Source organism: Doryrhamphus excisus, linkage group LG9 (genome assembly GCF_037039965.1).
Source record: "Doryrhamphus excisus strain RoL-2023G ecotype Guam linkage group LG9, RoL_Dexc_Guam_v1.1, whole genome shotgun sequence".
In the NCBI taxonomy this organism is placed as follows: Eukaryota; Metazoa; Chordata; class Actinopteri; order Syngnathiformes; family Syngnathidae; genus Doryrhamphus; species Doryrhamphus excisus.
In genome coordinates, this window is record NC_136365.1 from 5,293,202 (window position 1) to 5,320,146 (window position 26,945).

The 26,945-nt window shown below is 40.8% G+C and overlaps 1 protein-coding gene across 2 annotated transcripts in view; it reads right to left on the minus strand.

Annotated features, from left to right (window-relative positions):
- LOC131098204 (uncharacterized) overlaps positions 1–26,945 on the minus strand; it is a 69,830-nt gene that overhangs the window by 14,959 nt on the left and 27,926 nt on the right. For both annotated transcript variants that reach the window (XM_078793279.1, XM_058045948.2), the window contains exons 19-44: positions 26,804–26,902; positions 26,597–26,695; positions 26,408–26,506; positions 26,230–26,328; positions 26,066–26,138; positions 24,805–24,931; positions 24,456–24,522; positions 24,277–24,380; positions 24,011–24,046; positions 22,514–22,738; positions 22,289–22,387; positions 20,303–20,457; positions 19,754–19,965; positions 19,469–19,676; positions 19,260–19,356; positions 18,955–19,183; positions 18,753–18,878; positions 18,545–18,667; positions 18,427–18,459; positions 18,307–18,328; positions 8,590–16,086; positions 8,053–8,130; positions 7,767–7,898; positions 7,009–7,149; positions 6,698–6,908; positions 6,413–6,491 (exon numbers count right to left, since the gene is read on the minus strand). In XM_078793279.1, coding sequence (XP_078649405.1) covers positions 6,413–6,491; positions 6,698–6,908; positions 7,009–7,149; positions 7,767–7,898; positions 8,053–8,130; positions 8,590–16,086; positions 18,307–18,328; positions 18,427–18,459; positions 18,545–18,667; positions 18,753–18,878; positions 18,955–19,183; positions 19,260–19,356; positions 19,469–19,676; positions 19,754–19,965; positions 20,303–20,457; positions 22,289–22,387; positions 22,514–22,738; positions 24,011–24,046; positions 24,277–24,380; positions 24,456–24,522; positions 24,805–24,931; positions 26,066–26,138; positions 26,230–26,328; positions 26,408–26,506; positions 26,597–26,695; positions 26,804–26,902 — 10,470 coding nt within the window. The remainder of the gene's footprint in view (positions 1–6,412; positions 6,492–6,697; positions 6,909–7,008; positions 7,150–7,766; positions 7,899–8,052; positions 8,131–8,589; positions 16,087–18,306; positions 18,329–18,426; positions 18,460–18,544; positions 18,668–18,752; positions 18,879–18,954; positions 19,184–19,259; positions 19,357–19,468; positions 19,677–19,753; positions 19,966–20,302; positions 20,458–22,288; positions 22,388–22,513; positions 22,739–24,010; positions 24,047–24,276; positions 24,381–24,455; positions 24,523–24,804; positions 24,932–26,065; positions 26,139–26,229; positions 26,329–26,407; positions 26,507–26,596; positions 26,696–26,803; positions 26,903–26,945) is intronic.

Sequence of the window (26,945 nt, forward strand, 5' to 3'; positions counted from 1 at the left end):
CAAAATGAGGAACAGGAGAGTCAGGAGAAAGGACACTGCATTCATATCGAGAAACTACAGATTCTGGAGAATGAGGTCTCAACTCTGTGATCAATTCCTCTGAAAAATAGTCAGGGCACTCATCGAGGGAGTCTGACAATACATTAATCGGACAAAACTCAAATGTTTTTACTTCAGACCAGGGTTCTGCTTGCTTTTCGTACACAATACCTCGCACGACATCTGCATAGGTGAGAGGCTTTGAGCAAGGCTGAGGCTGGCATGCACTTACTGTGACTTGATCAGCTGAAACTATATCTTCTGATAGAACAGACTCTGGTGATTCTGGCCTGCTGTCGTCAAAAAGATCCTTGAGACAGAATTCAGAATACTCAATATCAGACACTGTCGACAGAGGTGTAGCTGGCCTATCTTCAGAGTAGCTTAAATAATAATTACAATGATCAAAACTTTCAGGACAGAAAGCTCTCTTCTCTAGGGATATCACAGACTCTGGGGAAGATGCTCTGAAGTCTAACAACCAGTCCCGGAGGAGCGACAAATCCAGATCCGAGGTAACAGAATCTGGAGTCAATGCTCTGTGGCAAAATAAGGTATCAAGGGCCATGTCTGAAGAAACAGAGTCTGGCGACAGTGGTCTGGCCTCATCAAAAAGATTGGTAAGACACAGATCCTTCTCCTCCCAATCAGAAGCAAGGGATTCCGGTGTGTATGACCTTTTGTTGAAACATTGGTCACAGTATTCAATTTGGGCGACATCAAAATGAGGAACAGGAGAGTCAGGAGATAGGACAGTCCATTCACATCGAGAAACTACAGATTCTGGAGAATGAGGTCTCACCTCTGTGATCAACTCCTCGGAAGAGTAGTCAGACCACTCATCGAGGGAGTCCGATGACAGCATAATAGGACGAGACTCAAATGTCTTGACTTCAGACCAGGGTTTTGTTTGCTTTTCATGTGGAATGCCTCGCACGACATCTGCATAGGTGAGAGGCCTTGAGCAAGGCTGAGGCTGGCATGCACTTACTGTGACTTGATCAGCTGAAATTTTATCTTCTGACAAAACAGACTCTGGTGATACTGGCCTGCTGTCGTCAAATAGGTCATTAAGGCAGAATTCAGAATAATCAACATCAGACACTGTCGACAGAGGTGTAGCTGGCCTATCTTCAGAGTAGCGTAAATAATAATTACAATGTTGGTTTTTGTTTTTAACAAAACTTTCAGGACAGAAAGTTCTCTTCTCTAGGGATATCACAGAGTCTGGGGAAGATGCTCTGAAGTCAAACAACCAGTCACGAAGGAGCGACGAATCCAGATCTGAGGTAACAGAATCTGGAGTCAATGCTCTGTGGCAAAATAAGGTATCAAGGGCCTTGTCTGATGAAACAGAGTCCGGCGACAGTGGTCTGGCCTCATCAAAAAGATTGGTGAGACACAGATCCTTCTCTTCCCAATCAGAAGCAAGGGATTCCGGTGTGTATGACCTTTGGTTGAAACATTGGTCACGGTATTCAATTTGGGCGACATCAAAATGAGGAACAGGAGAGTCGGGAGAAAGGACACTGCATTCACATCGAGAAACTACAGATTCCGGAGAATGAGGTCTCACCTCTGTGATCAATTCCTTGGAAGAGGAGTCAGGACACTCATCGAGGGAGTCCGACAACAGATTAATCGGACAAAACTCAAATGTTTTTACTTCAGACATGGAATCTGCTAGCTTTTCATGTGCAATGCCTCGCACAACATCTGCATAGGTGAGAGGCCTTGAGCAAGGCTGAGGCTGGCATGCACTTACTGTGAATTGATCAGCTGAAACTATATCTTCTGACAAAACAGACTCTGGTGATTCTGGTCTGCTGTCGTCAAATAGATCATTGAGACACAATTCAGAATGCTCAACATCAGACACTGTCGACAGAGGTGTAGCTGGCCTATCTTCAGAGTAGCTTAAATAATAATTACAATGATCAAAACTTTCAGGACAGAAAGCACTCTTCTCTAGGGTTATCACAGACTCTGGGGAAGATGCTCTGAAGTCTAACAACCAGTCCCGAAGGAGCGACATATGCAGATCCGAGGTATCAGAATCTGGAGTCAATGCTCTGTGGCAAAATAAGGTATCAAGGGCCATTTTTGAAGAAACAGAGTCTGGCGACAGTGATCTGGCCTCATCAAAAAGATTGGTGAGACACAGATCCTTCTCTTCCCAATCAGACACAAGGGATTCCGGTGTGTATGACCTTTGGTTGAAACATTGGTCACGGTATTCGATATGGGCGACGTCAAAAAGGGGAACAGGAGAGTCAGGAGAAAGGACACTGCATTCGCATCGAGAAACTACAGATTCTGGAGAATGTGGTCTCACCTCTGTGATCAATTCCTCACAAGAGTAATCAGACCACGCATCGAGGGAGTCTGATGACAGCACAATAGGACGAGACTCAAATGTCTTGACTTCAGACCAGGGTTCTGCTTGCTTTTCGTATGCAATGCCTCGCACGACATCTGCATAGGTGAGAGGCTTTGCGAAAGACTGAGGCTGGCATGCACTTACTGTGACTTGATCAGCTGAAACTATATCTTCTGATAGAAGAGACTCTGGTGATTCTGGCCTGCTGTCGTCAAATAGATCATTGAGACAGAATTCAGAATACTCAACATCAGACACTGTCGACAGAGGTGTACCTGGCCTATCTTCAAAGTAGCTTAAATAATAATTACAATGTTGGTTTTTGTTTTCATCAAAACTTTCAGGACAGAAAGCTATCTTCTCTAGGGATATCACAGACTCTGGGGAAGATGCTCTGAAGTCTAACAACCAATCCCGAAGGAGCGACGTATCCAGATCCGAGGTAACAGAATCTGGAGTCAATGCTCTGTGGCAAAATAAGGTATCAAGGGCCATGTCTGAAGAAACAGAGTCTGGCGACAGTGGTCTGGCCTCATCAAAAAGATTGGTGAGGCACAGATCCTTCTCTTCCCAATCAGAAGCAAGGGATTCTGGTGTGTATGACCTTTGGTTGAAACATTGGTCATGGTATTCAATTTGGGTGACGTCAAAAAGGGGAACAGGAGAGTCAGGAGAAAGGACACTGCATTCACATCGAGAAACTTCAGATTCTGGAGAATGAGGTCTCACCTCTGTGATCAATTCCTCGGAAGAGTAGTCAGACCACTCATCGAGGGAGTCTGATGACAGCACAATAGGACGAGACTCAAATGTCTTGACTTCAGACCAGGGTTGTGCTTGCTTTTCATGTGCAATGCCTCGCACGACATCTGCATAGGTGAGAGGCCTTGAGCAAGGCTGAGGCTGGCATGCACTTACTGTGACTTGATCAGCTGAAACTATATCTTCTGACAAAACAGACTCTGGTGATTCTGGCCTGCTGTCGTCAAAAAGATCCTTGAGACAGGATTCAGAATACTCAACTTCAGAAACTGTCGACAGAGGTGTAGCTGGCCTATCGTCAGAGTAGCTTAAATAATAATTACAATGTTGGTTTTTGTTTTCATCAAAACTTTCAGGATCACTCTTCTCTAGGGATATCACAGACTCTGGGGAAGATGCTCTGAAGTCTAACAACCAGTCCCGAAGGAGCGACAAATCCAGATCCGAGGTAACAGAATCTGGAGTCAATGCTCTGCGGCAAAATAAGGTATCAAGGGCCGTGTCTGAAGAAACAGAGTCTGGCGACAGTGGTCTGGCCTCATCAAAAAGATTGGTGAGACACAGATCCTTCTCTTCCCAATCAGAAGCAAGGGATTCCGGTGTGTATGACCTTTGGTTGAAACATTGGTCACGGTATTCGATTTGGGCGACGTCAAAAAGGGGAACAGGAGAGTCAGGAGAAAGGACACTGCATTCACATCGAGACACTACAGATTCTGGAGAATGAGGTCTCACCTCTGTGATCAATTCCTCTGAAGAGTAGTCAGACCACTGATCGAGGGAGTCCGATGAATGCATCAAAGGATGAGACTCAAATGTCTTGACTTCAGAACAGGGATCTGCTTGCTTTTCGTATGCAATGCCTCGCACAACATCTGCATATGTGAGAGGCCTTGCGCAAGCCTGAGGCTTGAATTCTCTTATAGTGACTTGATTTGCTGAAACTATATCTTCTGACAAAACAGACTCTGGTGATTCTTCAGAGTATCTCAAAAAATAATCACAATGTGTTTTTATGTTTTCAAAACTTTCAGGACAGAATGGTTGGTTTTGCTCAGTCAAGTCAGGACATACATACTTTCTCAGTGCTATGTCTCCCTTTATTGAGGATGTTGTTAAATGTTTTGATTTGTTCTGTTGGGCCACATGCTCAAAATTGGAAGATTCGCCTTTGCATATGGTCACATTTTTTTCCTTCGGAAACTCAAAAGTATACTTTGTTTTTTCCACAAAATTGAAGATAACTGGTTCTTTAAAATGTGGTTCTGATATTCTGTCTGAGGTACCCATAAATGAATGGCGAATTGATTCTTTCATCCAACTTGGATCTGAAGACCCTTGAATTGGACTGCTTTCTATTGTGTTTATTGTGATATTTTTTGTATCATAATCTAATTCACATGTTGATAAGCTTGGAGATTGAGGTGCCAACTTTGTAAACCAGTAATCAAGATATGATTCCTTACATTCTGTCTTTTCCACAATGACTTTAGACGATGGTGGCCAACTTTGAAACAAAATCTGTTTTTCAGTTCCACAATCCTTCTCTTCTGTATTGGCATCACATATTCCTTGCCACGGCACAGGCTTTTCTGCACTGGAAATGTTTGTTGATGCAATGGAATTCTTTGGTTGTGGACAAAAAATATGGATGGGTAAATTTGTTTTAGAAGAACTAATTTCTCCCAGGTGTTGACAGTCAACTGTTGAAGTGGAAACAGTCAATTGGGGTGTGACTGGATTATCGCCTGAATACTGTAAAAAATAATCACAGTGCTGACTCTTCAGTTGGGCACGGGTTGGTTCAGAGAGCAAGAGTTCAAGAAATGAGAAACTGCACTGAGAGGTCTGAGATTGTGGTGAGAATGGCCTACAATCTGTATATGACCACTGATTTTCACAATTAATTGTACCTAAATCTTGTGAAGCCCTTCTATTGACACAAGTTATTTCATGCCAGTGCTCATTTGACAGAATGTTTGATGTCGCACTTGGAATTTCTCTGTCAGGTAAAGGTGGACTATGTTTTGCTACGTGAGAATGAAATTTCTGTGGAATTTTTAGTTTAGTGTTAGAATGAAACACATCTGACTGAATGAGGTCTGTGCTGTTTTCAGTAATAACTTTCATGTCTGGTGAATCACACTTATCAGAGCTTGAAAAGAGTGCCCAATTGTTATCAGCTATGTGGAAGTCTGCAGTAAAGCCCTTTCTCTTGCTGAGAGGGGAGTCTGGAGACATTGCTCTATAATCATTGATTGACATAACAGATTCGGGTGATGACATTCTAGGGAAAGAGTCATTTAATGCCCAAGAGTCCAGTGAGAAGAAACTTTTTTCATGAACAGAAGAGTCATGATCTGTGGAAGTGAAAGACAATGTTTCATCTTGCTCAGATGTCTGTGCTACATCGACAGGCGGATAGAGGTTGGAAGAGACCATCTTTGCTATGTATTTGTCACTGTCTGGACTGACTGAACTATAAATTGAGCTATCAGTTGAGTCACAGGCCATCGGAAAGGTTTTACCATCACCCACAAATTGGTACTTTGCTGTAGCAAAAATGGATTCCATTGGCTGAATGTGATCATCATCAATGAAGGACATGTTTTCCTGATACTCAACAATTTGCAACTGAGTTTCTTTGCTTGATGTGAAGGGACCATAGCCCATGTTCACACTGGGGACGTATGGGATCTGTGGGACCTTGGCATGTTCTCTGAAGTGCTGTGTTGTGATTTCATCAATGCACTTCTGTGAGGTCTCACTTTTTGGATCTGCAGCTGTGATTTCTTCAGTTATTGTCAGATCTGCTTGGTGAATGTCTGGTTCATCCAAAAGGTTTGGGCCAGAGGTTCCTCTAATGTTTTTGGAGGAAATTGGAGTGACAAGGTGAGGAATAAAGTTGTACTCATCATGGAGCTCTTTGAAGTCAGTCTCTGCTTGGTCTGATTCGGATAGGATTAGACTAATTTCACTGATAGATTCAGTTGACTGCAACTTCAAACTTTCAGACGAGTTGCTCTGTCGATCTTTTTCAACAAATGTTTCAGGTGTCTTTTGGCTGCGCTTGTCGCTTTGGCACTGACCACTACCATGGAAAGGCTTGAAGAGATGATGAACTTCAATACTGCAGGACATTTGCTGGTCTTTCACTTTGTACTGGGCATCATAAACTCGAGTGGCTTTGCTCCTCATTGAAGCTTCTGTTTTGGTGGGGAGCGTACTTACTTGCTCATCAAAGTTGACATAACGTGTACGTTCATGTGAAATTACATCATCTGTGGTCCAGAGGTTTGGGTTCGGTTCACTGCAACAGACAAAGAAGACACTGTCAAAAAAGTGCTATGTAGTAACTTTTGTAAAATTGTAGAAAGGGCACATTCATAAAACAGAATGAGCTTATTTTTTTTTTTTAATATGAAATCAAGGCAACTCCGGTCAAAAGTAAAAACAGTAAAAATGTTACGCACTATTTTATGCCATTATTCTTGAAATAAATTGAAAAAAATTTACTGTGTGATCTCAAGCTCCTCCAAAAGGTCACCATGCATGCTCTCTGAGTGGGTATGTCCAGCAGGCTCCGCCCATGAGGGAATGTCTAACAGAGAAGCAACGGAGAGGTCCTCTTCAGAAACAGCTGGGGGCGGCTTGCGATCTGATTCTGTTCTTCTCACGATCCTGGGGCTATCCACATCATCTTGAACTGAAGACAAAGCCATTGACACTAAAAAAAAAAAAATCACAGTTATGAGGTCAAATGAACACAGAATTTTTAATGTAAAAAAGAAAGTGCTTTGACAGAAAGATTTGTATATAAAAACTACCTTCACTATGGTCCAGTGTTTTCTCAATCTCAGCATATGTTCTCGATGTTTGCTCTTGAATTGACTTGTTCATCTGGGTTTCAATTAGATGAACAATATCCATGCGGTTGATCTTGGTCAGTCTTTTAATCAGGCAATTCTCTGTGGAATTATTTCAAAATGATTGATTGAAACATTTCATCAATAATTTGTCAATTTAATTAACATTAATTAACTAATTAAGTACATATTTCATATAAGTGTCATTCTTACAGTATTTTCAAATGTGTAAAAGAGCACACAATTTTTGAGTGGTTAATACGAGTGGCGACTTGTTCCACGGTCCTTGAACATACCATTACACTTTGCAATGCATCTTCTCCCATGAGGCACAGATACTTTTCCTTTATTTTTCCGTTTTTTCTTTCACCTCATATTTGGTCTCTAATACAATACTGCTAATTTGATGTTGTTCCTGTCATAGTTTAGCACAATATGTAAAATATAACATCAATCAGATTGCTGTAATGTACGTATGTAATGTGTGTGTTGAAAATCTTTCCTGGTGACCGGCTAGCACACCGCTAACGCTAGAGATAATGCTATTGAGATCCATTGTCATTGACAAAACCCCAAAATATCTGTGATAGCAATAATGATCGGGAATCAATTTCACACGCTGTTATGGAAATGGAACCAACAACAGATAAAAAGGAGAGGCAAAAAGGCAACACAACCATTATTAAGAAATGGTTTTGCAGATGGAGGCCATGACCTACCTGTGGCATGTTTGCCTTCCCGTTCAACCCACCGCTGAAGTAAGGCATGACTCTGCTCTTGAAGTGAATTGGGATTCTCTGACCTAACTGTCTGAATGTCATCCTCACTAAATTCCAGTTCCCTTGCCAGCTCTGAGGAAATAGGAAATATAGGGTATACTATTGAGTTGCTTTTGTTGATAAACCACATATGTACTACATACAACCTAAAAATTATACCACAATGACACCCAGGTTCTCTAAGATCTACTGGTTTATAAGAGAGCTTTTTAAAGTGACAACTTACCAGTCCAACTGAAGCCAAGGAGATCTGCAATGATGGCTAATGTCTCCTCTTTCCTGTCGGCATCATCCTGCCAATCCACTAAATACCACCACAGCAAAATAATATATTATATTTTAGTGTCCTAGTACCTGTTGCACAAATATACTGCAGCAATATTTCAGTCCCTAATGCTTCAGGTCATAATGTAACTGAAAGAAAATGTGGTTATGTAATGTTGATATGGATGAAAATATAAAGGTTGGATTTCCAAAATATGACATGGTCAAGGTTTGCAAAATAAATGTAGTAATATTAGTAACGCTATATTAGTATCAGAGATACCAATAGTCGGCATTGAAATAAGCTGCTATTTCTAGAACCAACATGACAATTGAATCTTGAGATAGCACGTAGACAAACATGAGATGACCAAATAACTCACCATCATGCAAAACACCACAATATTCACACACGTGATGGCAAAACGTTCTTACAAAGAAGAAAAGAGTCGTTGCTGCCGAGGGGGGAAAAAAAAAGCTTGTGTAAATCTAGCCATACCTGCCGTACATTTTGAAGTTTGATCACCGGTGATTCTCTGCATCTGTGTTTCCACCTTGTCATCCCAGGTAGGCCTAGATTCAAATACATCCACTGTGCTAGAAGACGTGTGCACAGCCGTAATTGGATCTGAATCTGAACTACTCAAGGCTGGCATGTCATATGTAAAAATAACAGAATCTGGACTCTTGTGACTTGAGCTGCTTATGTCATCAGTATCCAAAGAAACAGATGATTCTTCAGTTTTATAGATGCGGATTTCTTTGTGTTTTTGTTTTGTTGAGTGAGAGGACAAGTTGGATTCATATGTGGATTGAGTGCTTTCAGAACAACTTCGGCTGTTTGTATTTGAGGCTTTATTTGGACCACCATGTGTCTCAGATCTTGTCCTGCGATTTACAGATGAATCCTTCTTTTTGGCAACCAAATCAGGTTCAGGTTCATTTGCTTTGCTGCCCTCTGTAATAATAGCCCGTGCACCCAAAAAGGACATCTCAATGACCGAGCAATGATCGTCATCATCCTCATCAGCGGAGGAGCATGAGGAATCGTAACTCTGCTTTGAGTATGCAGATTGATCCACTATGTTTGCGTTTGACTGAAGAGTGGCTATTGTACAATCAAGGTAGTTTTCACCAACGCCTTTAATGCCTTCATCGTCACCTTGAATAATGGTCAGCTTCTCCAATCCACTGGGGGAACCAAGCTGAACTTCTGTGGAGCTGCCAAGATCTGCTTCACAAAGATGTGTATCAGTTTTTGACTTGTCACTTGAGGAAGGGAGGGAAGTTCTGGGTTTGGGAGTTGGAAAGTTGTCATCCGTTATGTTCTGTATGATTTCCTCTACAGCTGAATAACTTTCATCAAATGTTGACAAAGTGTTTTGCTCTCGCCCAGTTTCATGTGAAACAACTTCGGTTGGATGTCCCTCTATTTGAACAAATGCATATCGTTCAGGGTCTTCATCAGCACTTCTTGTCAGATCAATTGCGCCCCCTCTGGTCATTTCAAATAGCTTCCCCTCTTCAAACTGAAATTGATCAGGGGTTTTGTCGTCAATTGGTGATTTAACGGGGTGTTTTTCAAATGTTTTTCTGTCCTCTGCAGGATCAACTTGTTCACTGAAGGCTACGGAGTATTCATGCGGAGAATCTGAACTATTATCGAGGAGTGGATTATCTTTTAAATCATCATCTGGATCGAGAATTTCGCTTTCTGCAAATGAGGAAGTGTCTCTCTTGGTTTTAGCCTCCTGTTCCATTTCCTCAAAAGTTTTGATCCTTGCAGCCATTTTAAACATCTCCTCTTCTGGAGTAAATTGTTTGTTGGTGGACTGATCCTCGCTGTCATCTTCATGGAATGTGAAATATTTGTCTCCTTCCATTTGTGAGATGTTTTCCGATTCATGGGGTTCATTGTGATCAATGCAAATAGTATCATAATCCAAGCATGCTTTTAGCTGTGATGCATAATCCTCATACACAGCTGCCTTGTGCGGCATTTGATCTTCTGTTTTCTCTGATCGAGTGGGACTTCCTTCAAGAGAGTCTGGACAAGGAGATTTTCTGGTAGGGCTCGGCTCAATGGAGTCTGGGGACTTCCTTGAAGATATGTCCTCCACGACAGGACTTGCCTCCAGTGAGTCCAGTGGATAAAGCTCTTGAGCTGATTCATCAAAATCCACAGTGTCCAGGTTCTTTAAATCAGCTGGTCGTTGTGGTGTAGTTGGGGTGATGGCACCGAAATGGTAATCTTTATTGTCAATGTTGTCTTCACTTATTGTTTCATATGTCATTTGTACAGTACTTTCACTGTAGCCACTAGATAGTGGAACTGGTGGAAGTTGTAAAAATGTGGATGTTTCTCTGTCAGAGTCTTTGGATATAATAACCTGTCTACAGTGCTCGTAAACCACATCTTCTTCTGAATGGTCTTGCATCATCACTGGCTTTTCCTTTATACTTTGTTCAAAGTCACGACTCAGCAGTGATATCATGCCTGACATATCTTGGTCATTTATACACTTCTGTTGTTTGGCCTTTGTCTCAGTCCAAACTTGGTACATTGGCTTCTCTGATTCATCACCATGTTGCATTTCTGTGATTGCTGCTCCCTCTTGCGTTTCTGCACGATTGTCTTTCAAACACTTTTCTAATTCACTACCAAGAACTGACAACATGCCTGACATATCCCTCTCTTTGACTTCAACAATATCAGTCGGCATCTGTGTCTGACCGTCTTGCTTGTTTTCCACATTTTCAAACAGTGATGTTGCTGTCTCCTCAAAAAAAGGTTTACGGACTTTGGTAATAGTAACTTGTTCAAATTTGTCCTGGATATTGTCCTCTTGTGGAGTCTCACATGCCACTGGCCTGTCTACGAGGCATTGGTCTAGGTCACATTTTAGCAGGGATGTCATGCCGGACACCTCCTTGACAGTTTTAGAGAGTTGATATGAAGGCTTCTGCCCCACCCATTCCTCCATTAGAGGTAGCTCTTCAGTGAAGTAATGATTTTCTTCAAATGCACTTGATCCCTTTTCAGTTCCCTTCTGGGCGCTAAATGTACCATCTTGTGCAAAATCGTTGACTATTACAGTCGTATTAACATCTTTCGATTCATTTTCTGTGTCTTCATTTTTCATATCTCTCTCAGAGGCAAAGGCAGTCTTGTCTGTAACATCGGAAGAAAATTGGTAATGTTCTTCCTCTTTTTTGTTCGTCAAAATAGTTTGGTGAAAATGCTCCTCAATAATATCGTCTTGTGGTTGATCTGCTGCAAACCCTGTAGCCAAACACTGAGTCAAGTCAGTTGTCATTAAAGACTCCAACCCTGACATATCTTTTGCTGCTATGGGAGCCTGTATATCGGTTTTGCTGTTAACGTGGACTTCTTCAAGTAGTGGCTCATCAACTGTAATTTCTTCATGATCAATGCTCAGATGATGTGTCACTGCAAGTCCTCCATCCCCACTTCGAATAGTTTCTTCTGTAAGATCTTTATGTTCTGTGCCAAACACAACTTCATCTGGGCAAATTATGTGAATGTCTTTCTCTTTATCCTTTGTTAGAATAATTTGTTCAAAATTGTCCTCAATAATATCCTCCTCTTGTAGTTGATCTGCTACAAGCTTTATTGATAGACACTGGTCCAAGTCAACTGCCATGAACGATTCCAAACCTGACATATCTTTCATTGTGGTTTGAGTCTTGTTGTCAGTCTGCCTGCCAGTGTGGACTTCTTCAAGTAGTGGCTCATCAACTGTAATTTCTTCATGATCAATGCTCAGATGATGTGTCACTGCAAGTCCTCCATCCCCACTTCGAATAGTTTCTTCTGTAACAGTTTCTTCAAGATCTTTATGTTCTGTGCCAAACCCAACTCCATCTGGGCAAATTATGTGAATGTCTTTCTCTTTATCCTTTGTTAGAGTAATTTGTTCAAAATTGTCCTCAATAATATCCTCCTCTTGTAGTTGATCTGCTACAAGCTTTGTTGATAGACACTGGTCCAAGTCAACTGCCATGAACGATTCCAAACCTGACATATCTTTCATTGTTGTTTGAGTCTTGTTGTCAGTCTGACTGCCAGTGTGGACTTCTTCAAGTAGTGGCTCATCAACTGAAATTTCCTCATTATTGGTGTTCATCTGATGGACCACTGCATGTTGTTCATATTCGTTGCCAAAATCGTAGTCTTCTCCCAAACTGGAATTTTGTGTCCGAATTCTTTCCCCGTGTATAATGGTTTCTTCAAAATATTTGCGTTGTGTGCTGAACTCATCAGAGGCAATCGGGTGAATGTCTGAATCTTTTTCCTTTGTTAGGATAATTTGTTCAACATGTTCCTCAATTATATCCTTTTGTGGTGGTTGATCTGCTACAAACTTCGTAGCTAGACCCTGATTCAAGTCAGATGTCATTAAGGACTCCATCCCTGATATGTCTTTAACTGTTGTAGGACTCTCGTTATCAGTTTTCCTGCCAATGTGGACTTCTTCAAGTAGTGGTTCATCAACTGTGATTTTTTCAGTGTTCATCTGATGGGCTGTTGGTTGTCTTTCATAGTCTTCTCCCAAATCACAGTATTCTCCCAAACTGGAATGAGCTTTCTTAATTTTGTCTCCACTTGTAAGAGATTTTTCAATATATGTTTGTTCTGTGCTGCACCCAAACGCATCACAGGCAAATGGGTGTTTGTCTTCCTTTTTTTGCTTTGTTTGGATAGTTTGTTCAAAAACGTCCTTGATAATGTCCTCTTGTGGTGGTTGATCTGCTACAAACCCTGAAGCTAGATACTGGTCCAAGTCTGCTGTCATTAAGGACTCCATCCCTGATTTGTCTTTCACTGTTGTTGGACTCTTGTTATCGGTTTTCCTGCCAATGTGGACTTCTTCAAGTACTGGTTCATCAACTGTGATTTCTTCATTATAAGTGTTGATCTGATGGGCTACTGGTCCTTCTTCATGGTCTTCTCGTAAACTGGAATGAGCTGTCCTAATTCTGTCTCCACTTATACCAGTTTCTTCAAAATAGGTATGTTCTGTGCTGTATCCAAACTTATCAGAGGCAAATTGGTAAACATCTTTCTCTTTTTCCTTTGTATGGATAATTTGTTGAAAATCTTCCTCAATAATGTTCTCTTGTGGTGGTTGATCTGCTACAAACCCTGTAGCTAGACCTTGATCCAAGTCAGTTGTCATTAAGGACTCCATGCCTGATATGTCTTTCACTGTTGTTGGACTCTTGTTATCAGTTTTCCTGCCAATGTGGACTTCTTGGAGTACTGGTTCATCAACTGTGATTTCTTCATTATCAGTGCTCATCTGATGGACTACTGGACGTCCCTCATAGTCTTCTCCAAAACTGGAATGGGCTATCCTTACTGAGTCTCCACTTATAACAGTTTCTTCAAAATATGTATGTTCTATGCTGTATCCATGCTTAACAGGGTCGATGTTTTTCTCTTTTTCCTTTGTTTGGATAATTTGTTCAAAAACATCCTCTGAAATATCGTCTTGTGGTGGTCGATCTGCGACAAACCCTGTAGCAAGACACTGATCCAAGTCAGTTGTCATTAAGGACTCCATCCCTGATATATTTCTCACTGTTTTTGGAGTCATGTTATCGGTTGTCAAGCCAAATAGTGGTTCATTAACTGATTCTGGTTCTTCACCGTCAATGTCCATCTGATGGGCTATTGGAAGTCCTTGGTAGTCTTCTCCCAAATCACAGTCTTCTTCCAAACTAGAATACGGTGTCCTAATTCGGTCTCCACATGTAACATTTTCTTCAAAATCTTTATGTTCTGTGCCAAACCCAAACTTATCACAGGCAAATGGGTGAATGTCTTTCTCTTCATTCTTTGTTAGGATAATTTGTTGAAAAGTTTCGTCAATAATATTGTCTTCTGGTGGTTGATCTGCTACAGGACTGGTTTGTAGATAATGCTCTAAGTCAGATTTCATTGAGTAAACCATCCCTGACATATCTTTTGCTGTTGTGGGTGACTGCGTATCTGTTTTCCTATGAATGTAGACTTCTTCAAGTCGTGGTTCCTCAACTGTCATTTCTTTAACTTCATTGTCATTGTTCATCTGATGGGAAACTACACGTCCTTTGTTGTTCTCTATGAAACTGGAACGAGGTGTCCTAATGTCAAGAGTGTTGTGAAAATATTCAGCCATATTTTCTGGACTTTGCTTATCAATCATGTTTTGATTCTCAATAGGACAAACAGTTTCTCCTGATGGACTGTAGATTGGTACTCTGTCAATCAATCTTTCTTCACCGGCTGTCTCTTGCTGATTGCTGACATCCAATGCTGTGGATGTTTGCTTGAATAGTTGGTACTCAGGACTTTCTTCTAGCTCAGCCTTTATGTCGGCACTGAAGTCTTCAGAAGGTCTGCGGTCAGGGCTTATCTGCAAGTCTTCAGATAAAGTCATACCAGTACCAATGGATTGTTCAACTTGCATCATATCCAGGCTTCTCTCAGGCAACACGTCTCTCTGAGGACTAATCCTTCCATCACCATGCTGAGTTGTATAAGCACTCTCTACTGAGTTTCCAATACAATCCGTATTTGAAATGAGCTGTGATTTTGCTGCCTGTGTGCTGGCTGCTTCATTGGCAATGACTGATCCATGTGTTAAAATACTTGAGGGAGCAGTGGATTTGTGTTCGAAAAGCCCAAGTGTACTCTTTGAAGGGTCCTGTCCAGTCTGGAATGCTTTCATTAGCTCCTTAACAGACATAGTCTCCTTTTCTGAAGACTGAGTTGACATTTTGCGAGGGTGAAAGCCAGGATCATCACAAAAAGTGACTGTCTTTCCAACATATGCATCTGAAATTAATGAAGAGTCCTGAGATGTTTCTTTAAGTATGCTTACAGGTTGAGTTCCAAAGTCAGTTCTGTCACTTCCTTGAAAGTCATTTGTATGGAGAACTCTTGGTGGCTGTGTAGGCCTTTGGTCAGTCCCCCATTTATCTTCAGAATCTGCTGATTGGCTTGTTGGAGTGGAATCACAAGAGTCCAATGCTTTATGCTCAAAAAGCCCTGATTTATTCTTTGAAGGGTCCTGACCGGTCTGGAATGCTTTCATCAGTTCCCTAACAGACATTGTCTCTTCTAATCTTTCTGTCTGAGATCTGGGTGATTTGGGAACACTGGGGAGTTGGGGCATGTCGCCCTCTATTTTTGTTGTGGAAACAAATGATCTTGAAATTACGACCACGTCATGTATTTGTTCCTGCTCTTCTTCAACTTTGTTTTGTAACGCTTTAACACGGTCCTTTATTGAGCCGATATGTGTCTCAACCACAAGAGGAGAAACTGGTGGGTCGATTGCCGGGGTGAGAAGAAGACCACTCTCAATAAGAACAATATCACCATCTAGAGACTCTTCAGAGCTCATCCTTTCCAGCTCTCCCTCTGAGCTACTACATCCAGAACGTTCCCTGTCTCGAAGTTTCCTCCGAATAGGTTTTTTGATATCTGGGGGTCGTTGTTTACCATTAGACTTCACAGAACGCTGTGTATCTTGGGCAAACTCCTGAGAATCACCCGCAGGGTTGACGGCGAAGCAAGAGTCAATTTTTGTCATGTCTCTGTCCTGTGTAGCAGATCTACTTAGTGCGTCCATTTGTTCAACATGTACATTCCTTACTTTCACGGCCTGGGATTCAAATACGGAGATCTGCTCCGCCTTTCTACCACCACCTTCTTGCTCTTTAGTATTATTAATCCGTTCGCTTTCAATCCCTCCAAACTTTTGATGCCTCTCTCTGAAGTCATATTTCGCCAGAGTCTCATTTCCCTCAGTCCACCTAGCACCATCCGTGCCCAAATTTATGAAGTGGTCCACTTGCTCAGAAAGTAAAACAGGGATTTTGATGTCAGACATGTCGGAGAGAAGGTCAGGGCTTGCAAGAGTTGCAGGGTCGAGAGGTTGATTAGTTTTCAGTGAGAACGTCTCCATCGATTCAGATTCGTCATCTTACGTTAAAAAGGGTAAAGGACATAGGGACAAATTAAGTGGGGAAGAGAGACATCAGAAAACTGTGATCAAGACAATGCCATTAAAATCCAGGTTGAGTTTAGAGATCAAAGAAAAGACTGACAGGACAGATAATAAGAAAGTCCTGAAAGACCAAAACACATGAAAAAGTGATCCCAGAGCGTCTTATAAGGGAGTAGAGCATCAGCAAAGCCAAGAGAAGTAAAATAAAGTTGAATGCCGACTTTGATAATAATATCCCAATTTAGGGAAGGAGAAATGAAACAAATGGAAAAAACAAACAAGTGAAATTGCCATACAGACCAAACAAAAACAACAGCAAACAACACAGAAAAACACAGCAAAAGGGTATATGGAACAAAAGGACAGGAATGAAGAACTGACAAACAAACCCTCTCAAGATTGCTAGTGACACGGAGAGTCATGTCTGGCAAAAAAGGAAGACTTACGTACAGGAAAAGTTCGGATTTTTTGACATTTTATATGACATCACCGTCAGCAATGTAATCAATGGTGACTTACCACCAGTTCTGGTCGGATTTCTCTGATGAGGAATGTAAAGAACAGACCTCACAAATTGCTTGGCTCTATATTTGTTTCCCTGTGCACTGTCGCCTGTCCATTCTTTTGGATTCTTGATGAAAACACCCACATCTTCTTCCACCGTGGAACACAGGGAAACAAGACGGTGCTCCGTTGTGGAAGAACGGACAGGCGACAGTATGTAGCGAAACGTTGGGAGATAAACACAGTGAGCGATGTTTGAGGTCTGATTTTTTTCGAGGAGGCCAAACTCCTAACTTAAATGGCCCAGCAACTAAGCGGAAATACGTTCCTCGTCACGGACATTTGACCAGAACTTGTGGGACCAAGTGTAGGGGTAAGTCAGAAAGTACGTAAGTTGATGTACTACACTGCTGATGGGAATGTCGAACAAATTCATGTAAATAAAATTCTGAACTATCCCTTTGAAGTGAAAGACAAAACGAAAGAGAACGATTTATCTGATTATATAACTAAAAAACACATCAAACGGTAAGATCTGGTTTTTGACCACTATTACGTGTGATTAATAAAAACAAATAAAGCATAATTAATGAATGACACTGATGAAAGTAATCTATGCTTGCTGAGGTGAGAAGTATTGTCTACCATGTTCCTACACGGAGCACATTGAGTGAGGGCAAGCATTAGAGCTAAGAAGAAACCAGAGTTTGAAAAACTCTCTTCTGTCATTAAAGTGTCCTGTTTGGGAACACATTGCTTCTCATTAAATGTGATGTAAACGAACATAGACAAAAGTGTTCAGTATATGATGGAAATGAGGCTGCAAGCTGGAACTATTGATGCTGCACATAAAGCAATAAAAAATGAAAGCACTCACTCAATTACTATTGCATTATTATCTGCATTATTGCACTTTACTAAAAATATACTTTATAATAAATATATACTTTTTGATTTCAGAACTATGTTTGTTAGAAAATTACACTGCATTTTAAAATGATTAGAGTCACTTACACTAAATCTAAAGCGTTTTATGTGTTGAATTTTGTTCCCTTACTGTATGGAAAATTAACAGAAATGTGATTTTAAAACTGAGGTACGTGGCGAATTGTGAATTGTGACCATTACACACCTAGCTCTGATGGTATATAAGTAAACGTAAATAAGGCAAGCAACAAAAACATTTTTTTTAGATTACTCATGTATAAAACAACAAAAGTGTTCAATGACCTTTGTTTATATGGGTCAAAATCTGTATTTATCAGATTTTTTATATAAATAATTTCACAAATCAAAAGGGAAAAGTATGCAAACAAACACCCACTATAGAAGATATAGAGAAAGTGAAAAATAAGTCAGTCATAGCATAGCTGCCCCAAGTGTTAGTAGAGCAAATGAACAAAGCAGGGGTCATTCAAATGATAAGTATATCAAACAGTGCAGTTATTGGCTCGTGCATTTCTTGTATATATCTAATATGGTATGTCACAACCTTTATGACCAATTATTAAGTGTTAATGTTGTTGTACTTATCATAATAAATGTGAAGACAACATTTACGTTGTAATGTGTTGTATAATGTGAAGTTTCTGCCCCATGATCACTGATGACCAGTAATGTGTTGGAAAAATGTGTCAAGAGTATCTTAAACAATGTGTATACTGTACAAATTACAGAAAATCTCAACTTACATTTCTTGTCACTCTTCTCACTCTGCATGAGAAAGGAGATTAAATATAGTTACGTGAATAATATTGAATTCACAACTGTCATTGTGTATAAGGCCATTTCACTTCATTTTGTAAAATTACCTCATCATCCACATCTTGGTCTGAATCAGACTCCTGTCAGAAGGAATACAAAAAGAAAGCAATAACTCTAACTAGAAAAGAAATTACAGGTAAAAATAGATTAAATGAATTCACTGACCTTTGAGTATGTTGGCAGCGTAATGTTCAGGTTGCAGATTGCATTGTGGTTCAGACTGCGGTATGTGCGTGGTTCTTTTGTGAAGGAAAGGCGGCCACACGGCTCCTGCGCTGTGTCTCTAATCTGTGCATTAATTCAAAAACATCATGAAGTCACTGAGAACATTGGTTGCAATTGTAAACGTGTAAAACCTTGTGTGTTGGCATACTTTAATGAATAGGGCTAATCTGTTCTCTTTGAAGGCAAAGAAGCTGAATACATGATGTTGTCCACTCTTGGTAAGAGGCACCAGATTTCCAAAACAGTCAGCAAATATTGGTTTTCCTTCCAGGACCTATGTGATAATATGACAAGTATTGTCATTCTATGAACACACTAACAAAACCTCTGTGTGTCTCATCACGTTGTACCTCAACATCTCGGCTACGAGCGACTTCAGTGAAGTTCTCTTGCTGCTCAAGTGTCTTGTCCATTTTATCATCGGTCATGCAGAAACAGCGTAGTCGTGCCTCAATGGGGTCTAAAGTCTTTGCAAAGATGACAAACTTGGCCATGTATGGGACACAGATGATCTCTCTGTACAACTGAGAGGCAAAACTAACAGCATCCTGGACCTGTCGGCAGTCTATCAGCCAGAACCTAAAAAGATGAAGGATGCTTAAAAGTTAGCAGGGGGGTTCATACTGAAATGCATTTTGACACTTAATAGCTTTACCTTGCTGACACATTGGTGGTGAAGGAAACACACTGATTAACAAAGGTAAGTGGTGTAGAACCCGTGATGTCCTCCCATTGAGCTGGTGTTGTCCCTCCTAAAACAAAAACATTAATTGTGTATGTGTCAAAAACATTTTTTCTAAAGACATGTATGTACAAATTTCCCCACTGAGGGACGAATAAAGGCATATCTTTATGTGGACTTACCTGTGATACTGCAAAGCAAACGTAAAGTGGGTGTCTCCCCACTATACACTGGGCCAAGCCCGTCATTGTTTGAACTTTTGGGAATAGGGATTGTCATGGTTATTGGTTTATGAAATTTCCGTCTTCTTGGTTCCAGTGTGACAATTGGACTGAATGTCGCCTTGTTACCAAGAATCTTTCTCACCACGTCCACTTCAATGGGTTGAGCCTTAGACATACAAATACAAAACTGTGTCAGCATTTGGGCCACAGGATCTAAACCAAATAGTTGACTAACGGACAGACCTGTAGCCCAACTCGGATCTTCTTAGTGAGGGCTCCCTCAGGGAATACGGCCTGGACCTGAGGAACAAGAGTGCTACTGAGGACGCCGCCCTCTGGACCAATCAGATGACTGTCCTGCTTTATCCGAGACACCACAGCAAAATATTGCGGAAAATCTCGTGTGATGATGCGGCAGATTCTTTTTTTCTCAAGCTCCTCAGGGGAATCGAGTTCTGTGAATGACACGAGATACTCAAAATGTGGATTATCTCTGTATACTCTTGTACAAAAAGTGAGATCCAGTAAAGACCAAGACTGAAGCGATATGAGACCAAGTCAAAGCCCAATCTTGAGTGCTACAAAACACACATACACTGGAACCTCGACATTTGAGTACTCCTGGGTTGTATACTTTAGAAGAATTAATCAGCTATGTTTACATTATCCCCCTGATTTGTTTCTATATGCAAACAAATCGCAGGTCCACCAGTGTCCTGGGACTGATTGTGTTCTATTAACTATTATTCCAAAATATTGCCATAACCTCTTGAACTCATTGAGATTGCTTACTTTCATCCATGCCATTAAGTATCTGGTTGAGTTCCTCTTCGGTAAAATCACAATGGTGCTCCCTCCAGTTTTCTCCCGTTTCACTCCTCAAGATGACCAACTCTCTCTCAGTGCCCCTCAGAGCAGCAAAATGTGGGATCTCCACAATCACAGGCCTACAAGAAGAAATATATTAAATTAAGTAAGTGATTGGCAGAATTCAATGAGTCGAGTTACACATTTAAAAATAATATCGAGGGGAAATCATGCAGCAGGTAACAGAAAACATTCATAAAAACACTTTTTGAAACAATATTACGCTTGCACACTGTGCATTAACAAAGAGCAAACAACAAAGCAATACCTGGGATTGTAGGGAAAAAACAAGCATGAGGACAGCAATAAAATCAAGAAAAAAATAAATCAGACAAAAGATCAGCACATTTCGGATCTATGCTTCAAAAGTGCAGTTGAAAAAGGCATAATTTTAGTCTGAACAAGTATGTTGTGCTTGATATACCACTTTATTCCTCCAGGGAGCGGTAGTGAGAAGAATGGCGAATGAAGAGAGGCTTTATGTCACTCAAATTGAAACTAAGGATGTGGAATTATTATGGGTTATTAATTATTAAGGGAAGAAATACAAGATTGGGTCTCCAAGATGAAAAAAGTAAAAAGAAAACAGCACAATGAAATAAGAAAACAGTTGTTAAAACAATGTTTGCCGCACTTAAACACTTAAATGTTTCAGATCATCAAACTAATTTAAATATTATGTACATCAATCATGACATGAAAAATGACAACACAACTGAACACAAATCCAAAACTACATTTCCCTGTGTGGAAAAATCTAATAACTGGTTGGGCCACCCTGAGCAGCAACAACTGGAATCAAGCATTTGCAATTACTTGCAATGAGTCTCTTACAGGACTGTGGAAGAATTTTAGCACACTCATCTTTGCAGAATTGTTGTAATTCAGCCATATTGGAAGCGTTTTCCAGCAGGAAGCACCCTTTTAAGGTCGTTCCACAGAATCTCAATAGGATTCAGGTCAGAATTGTGACTAGGCCAGTCTTCATTTTGTTTTTCTTCAGCCATTCAGAGGTGGACTCATGGGTGTTTTTTGGTTCATTGTCCTGCTGCAGAACACACGTTTGTTTCAGGTTGAGGTCACAAACAGATGGCCAGACATTCTCCTTCAGTTTTTTAGTAGACAGCAGAATTCATAGTTCTATGTATCACAGCAAGTCTTCCAGGTCCCGAAGCAGCAAAACAGCCCCAGACCATCACACTACCACCACCATATTTTACTGTTGGTATGATATTGTTTTTCTTTATATCCACATATTGTCTTCTCAGACCACAGAGTATTTTCCTAAAGGACATGGGGATCATCATGATGTTGTGTGGCAAAATTGAGATGAGCCTTCAGTGGTTTTGGTCTTGGAACTCTGCTATGCAGGCCATTTTTGCTCAGTGTCTTTCATATGTGTGGGGTAATGAACACTGACCTTAACTGAGGATTCTGGAGTTCTTTGGATGTTGCTGTGGGGTCTTTTGTGACCTCTTGGATGAGTAGTCACTGAGGTTCAGATTTAGAAATGGCTTTATAACTTTGTTATAAAGCTGTTTCTCTCTACTTTCATTGAAAACAACATTTTGTATCCAGTTATGTTGTCATTAACTAGTATTTACATGTTTGATGATCTGAAACATTTCAGTGTGACAAACAAAAAAGAAATCAGGAAGGTGGCCAGGGCTGAAATAAGCCCTCTAACTGCCTGTTTGGAGATGAGAAAGTCGATGTTTAATTTGGGCACCATGCTGCTGGTGTGGAGTGCAATAAGAAGAGATGGCTTGTTCAGACAAATTATACTGTCAAGGACAAACAACTGAGGCAACAACATAAAAAAAACCCAACTTGAAAACTTGGAAAAATATTGGTAATCATGTGACCAGATTTTGGGGGTGTGGCAGGGTGGGCCGCCATTCATGGTCCTACCCGAGGAACTTGGTTCCTGGTGGACCCAGTTGCAGGATACGACTGACCAGGCTCTCGCCCTCATTCAAAGGGGGCGGAGCTGTGGGAAGGTGGAGCTTACTGATCCAGTGTGCAGCACAGGAAGGAGTGAAGAAGACAGTATGAACACACCAGCGTAAAACCACTCCCACAGACACTTACTGTACACACACCCCCCAACAAGCCTACACTATGACACACACTTACCCCAGGAACTGGGCTCCGGTGGGTCCCACTTCGATGATGCGACCAGCCAGTCCCTCACCTTCCACCATGGGGGGCATAGACGCCAGGCGGTGTCTCTTCACCAGCCTGCATGTCACCCTTGTGGGTGCAGAACACTTCCTTGGTGGGACGATGATTCTTAGGCCATTATGACGGCAGCCCCGCATGGCCCCACCCCTTGCATCTACCATGAAACTGACCAGAAAGCTAAAAGAAAAGTGCATGACAAAAATAGCATGAACAAAGAGATGCTGTATTATAATGTTGTTGGCTATTAAACACCATGCAGACAATGCAACTGGAAAAAGGAGCAAGTGCCATCATAACCAATACAAAGGCATCCTCATTCATGGCAACAGTTGCTGTCACTGTCAGTGTTATTCCACTCCAGACGATAATTGCAAGCATGGCAGGCAAAGAACAAGATTCTCTTAAGAATCACTGGGCATGAGCAATTGGACTCTTCAGGCTGTGGAAACGGTCACAGTTGTACCAAACTTATGGCAAAACCACAAAGTCGGAGATGATGATATGCCACTGTGGAATAAAGACACACTCTGAAAGTAGACTTTGCACTGCTCCATAATAGTAATAATAATAACAACAAAAACACAGCAATAATAATAATAATAATAATAATAATAATAATGGGCATTGGACAGATCTTCTCTTGGATCCCGTTATATTAGTAGTGGTAATGTTTTAATTTATTTTGAACACAAATACAAAAGTTATGTCCAAAAAGGAGTAGGAAGAAGCAAAGCTTCTTTAATCCTACCCTCCCTACCCACCCATCCTTCATATCGATTGCAACACATTTGTTCACTTCCTGTATTCCAAATGTAGTCTTTGCCAATTTTAAAATACATAGGAAAATGATAAGGCAGTATAACAATGTAGTTCAATAGGAGTCAAAGTTTATATTCACTGTAAATACATTATATAAGTCATAATAAATAATAATAGATACCGGTATGTAAATGTGACTATGAAAGGCAGGTTATTGATTTATTGATAAGTTTTCCAGATCAGCAAATTCTACTAATTGCGATTTTAGGAATAAAGAGTATGTATGTTCTCGATAAGCTGCATTATGAATTATCCTAACTAACCTTTTACGTAGTATATTTAGCAAGTGACATGCACTTTTACAGTTATTGTTCTATTTGTATTACTATTGTGCCAGCATACTGTACCTGCACCTCATCAGAGGTTCTGGTGAGTGTCTTGTCACATATACAGTATGTCAAATTACGACAATGAAATGTAATTACCTGATCTGGGGAAAATATTTAGGCTATTTACAGTTAACAAGATGGAACACACAAACTCGTGCAATACCAAACCATGCATTAGGCAGTAATGCAGATGGAGGAACGTTGGTCATTAATCGATAAAGCCAAATCTAAGCGCTGATGCGTAAAAACGAAGACACAGGGGAGAGGAGGCATAACGAGAAGGCAAAATAAAGAGTATCACCTGCTGTTGTCATGGTCTAGGCAAGGAGACGAACTGCTAGAAGCAAAATACAACAACACACGCAATCACAGATCACAAAAAGATGAGTGTGTGCACACAGAAGCAACAAGACAATAAAGAAAAAATGACAGAAATAATTAAAAATGATTTAATGTGAGAAAATAAAATACACAAAGTGTAAATGTGTAAGTGACATACACACATACGCACACACAACCCGTAACGACCAACAAACATGTATAAGCATAGCTGCAGTGTCATCATACCCAGAGTGTAGCAGGCTGGAGGACAGCACCACATTATCAAGATGCTCAGCCCCCCAGCTCAGGCGGAATGAGTCCTTATCGTGCTCTCTCGACAGAGCTGACACCTAAAGACAAATAGTTGTTTTGAAAATTATCGTAAAAGTGCATTTTTTTCCTTTTAATATATGGCCTGTGCTTACTTGGTGGCTTGCGATCATATCCTCGATAAGAATGTCATCCCTGTGATGGAAGCTTTGGTGCTGAGGCCTGTTTGAAGAGCATACATATTTAATGTTTTGTGTAAATAATATCTAATACTCACTATATAATACTATGCATTGATTTGTATATACACATGCATCTCATTGTGCAAAACATATTTGATTTCAGTGAATCTATAGAATAGAAAAGTTTCCTTTTTGGAATTAAGCTACTGAGACAAATTCACTTTTCAAGGATATTCTAATTCTTTGAGCTGCACCACCTGAAATTCCAAATCATTGGATGTGCTTCATTTGTGTTATTAAAAGTAAAAGGTGACTATGGTACCTGTCCAGATTGTGGCTCATGTAGCTGAAGCTGTCCAAGTAATGTCCTGGCAGAGAGTCATCTCCAAGCTCACGCAAGTCCTCTGCTCTCAGGTACTCACTGCCGTCACCCGTCATTGTGTCCTCACCTGCACAGTAGACATGTTTCAGGTGTAAGGACGTTTTCCATCTGTGTACATGATTCCTCAGCTAACAAGAATTTTTAAAATTATACAAAAATGTTAGTTTAGGACTGCATGGCGGGCAAGTGGTTAGTGCGCAGGCCACACAGCTAGGAGATCCGAGTTCAATTCCATCCTCGAGCATCTCTGTGTGGAGTTTGCATGTTCTGTGTTGGTTTTCTCCGGGTACTCCGGTTTCCTCCCACATTCCAAAAACATGCTAGGTTAATTGGCGACTCCAAATTGTCCATAGGTATGAATGTGAGTGTGAATGGTTGTTTGTGTATATGTGCCGTGTGATTGGCTGGCGACCAGTCCAGGGTGTACCCCGCCTCTCGCTCAAAGACAGCTGGGATAGACTCCCAGGTAGAAAATGAATGAATGAAAGTATTTTTCAGCAAAATCCAAGAAAAAAAAACAAATTTTGAAATTCATGCTTTCAATATAAGGGCTGCACGATGAAAGAGTGGTTAGTGCGCAGGCCACACAGCTAGGAGACCCAAGTCCGATTCCATCCTCAGCCATCTCAGTGTGGAGTTTGTATGTTCTCCCCGTCCGGTTACACCTGACACCCCCGCCCCTTCCTTTGATCATCCAATCAGCAGTCAGAACACAGTAGTGAGATGGATATTACAAACTCTTCAAAAACGCACACTTCCTATGCTTCTGTGTTAAAAAAAAATTCATAGAGCTCAGCGTGGAGCCACAAGAAAGATGCTGAAGAGGGACCAACTACTGTTTTAGGTGTAAGATCCAACTTAAGCCAAATCTAGAAATGGAATTCTATTGAACCCAAGGACCATCTATATTTATATAATTAAAAAAAACGACCCATTGTAGTTAGGAGAAGGAGAAGAACAAACACCAAACAAACTGGTAATATGAGATAACACATATTAGTTTCAGTGGGAACACCAGGCAGTCAGATTAGCTCAGCTATGGTGCAGCGGTACCTTCCAGATCAATGCAAAAGTCATCTTCAATCCCCAGTGCTAAGAAACACAACTCTTTTAGAGCTACATAAATAGCAGTATGGTGCCACAATATGGACGACTTTGAGAATTCTGAAGAAAAGAGTCAGCTGTGCAGTAGGTTCCTCACCTTCTTCATCAGATACATCAAGTATTTCCGTCATGGTCTCTGGTACATTGAGTTTGTGTTTCTCTGTGACCGTCTGAAACACAAAGTCAGAAAGAAGAATCAGAAAAAAGAGAAACATTGGTGTGTCATTTAGCATTAAACAATGAAATAATTGAAATGCCTACTGTTGTGGTAGTGATGACTTCTTCGGTGACTACTTTGAGTGTATCCACCACTGAGATGTAACCCAGGCGTCTGGCGATGGATAAGGCTGTGTTTCCATTCTAAGATGAGGACACATCATTCAGTTTTTTTGTTTCTTGTTTCACAAAACATTTGTTGTTTATTTCCTGTTCTTCTCACCATTGTGGTAGCACCGGGTTTGGCCCCATGCTGCAGCAAAACATTGATAATGTGTGTGTTCCCTTGTTGTGCTGCCTGGTGGAGAGGTGTGTATCCATTCTGCAGGATAGATGTTGAGATGTGGTTTTATTTTGTTTACCGTGACATCTACATTAGAAAAGTGTATTTATACATCTATTTGGATCTTACCTTGGTTTTGGCATTGACACTGGCACCTTGCTGTAGCAGGAAGTTGACCATCTTGGCGTTTCCATAATGACAGGCTACTATCAGAGGTGTGTAGCCAAGCTGATGTGTAGACAAAAAAGTGTTATATTAAGGGCTTCACTGCATGGTGTGTTGCTTACTGTGAGTTCACTGAGATGATGTTTTCATCGTCAGCAAGCATTTGTTTGCCTTTGTCTGCTGGTCCAGGTTGGCATCATTTTTGGCCAATACTTCTGCAGCACTGACTCTGTCCTCTTGTGCAGTGAGATGCAGAGGGGTCAGTCCACTCTGTAAAACAAAAAGACACTCTAATCAGTGAATTGCGTGACTG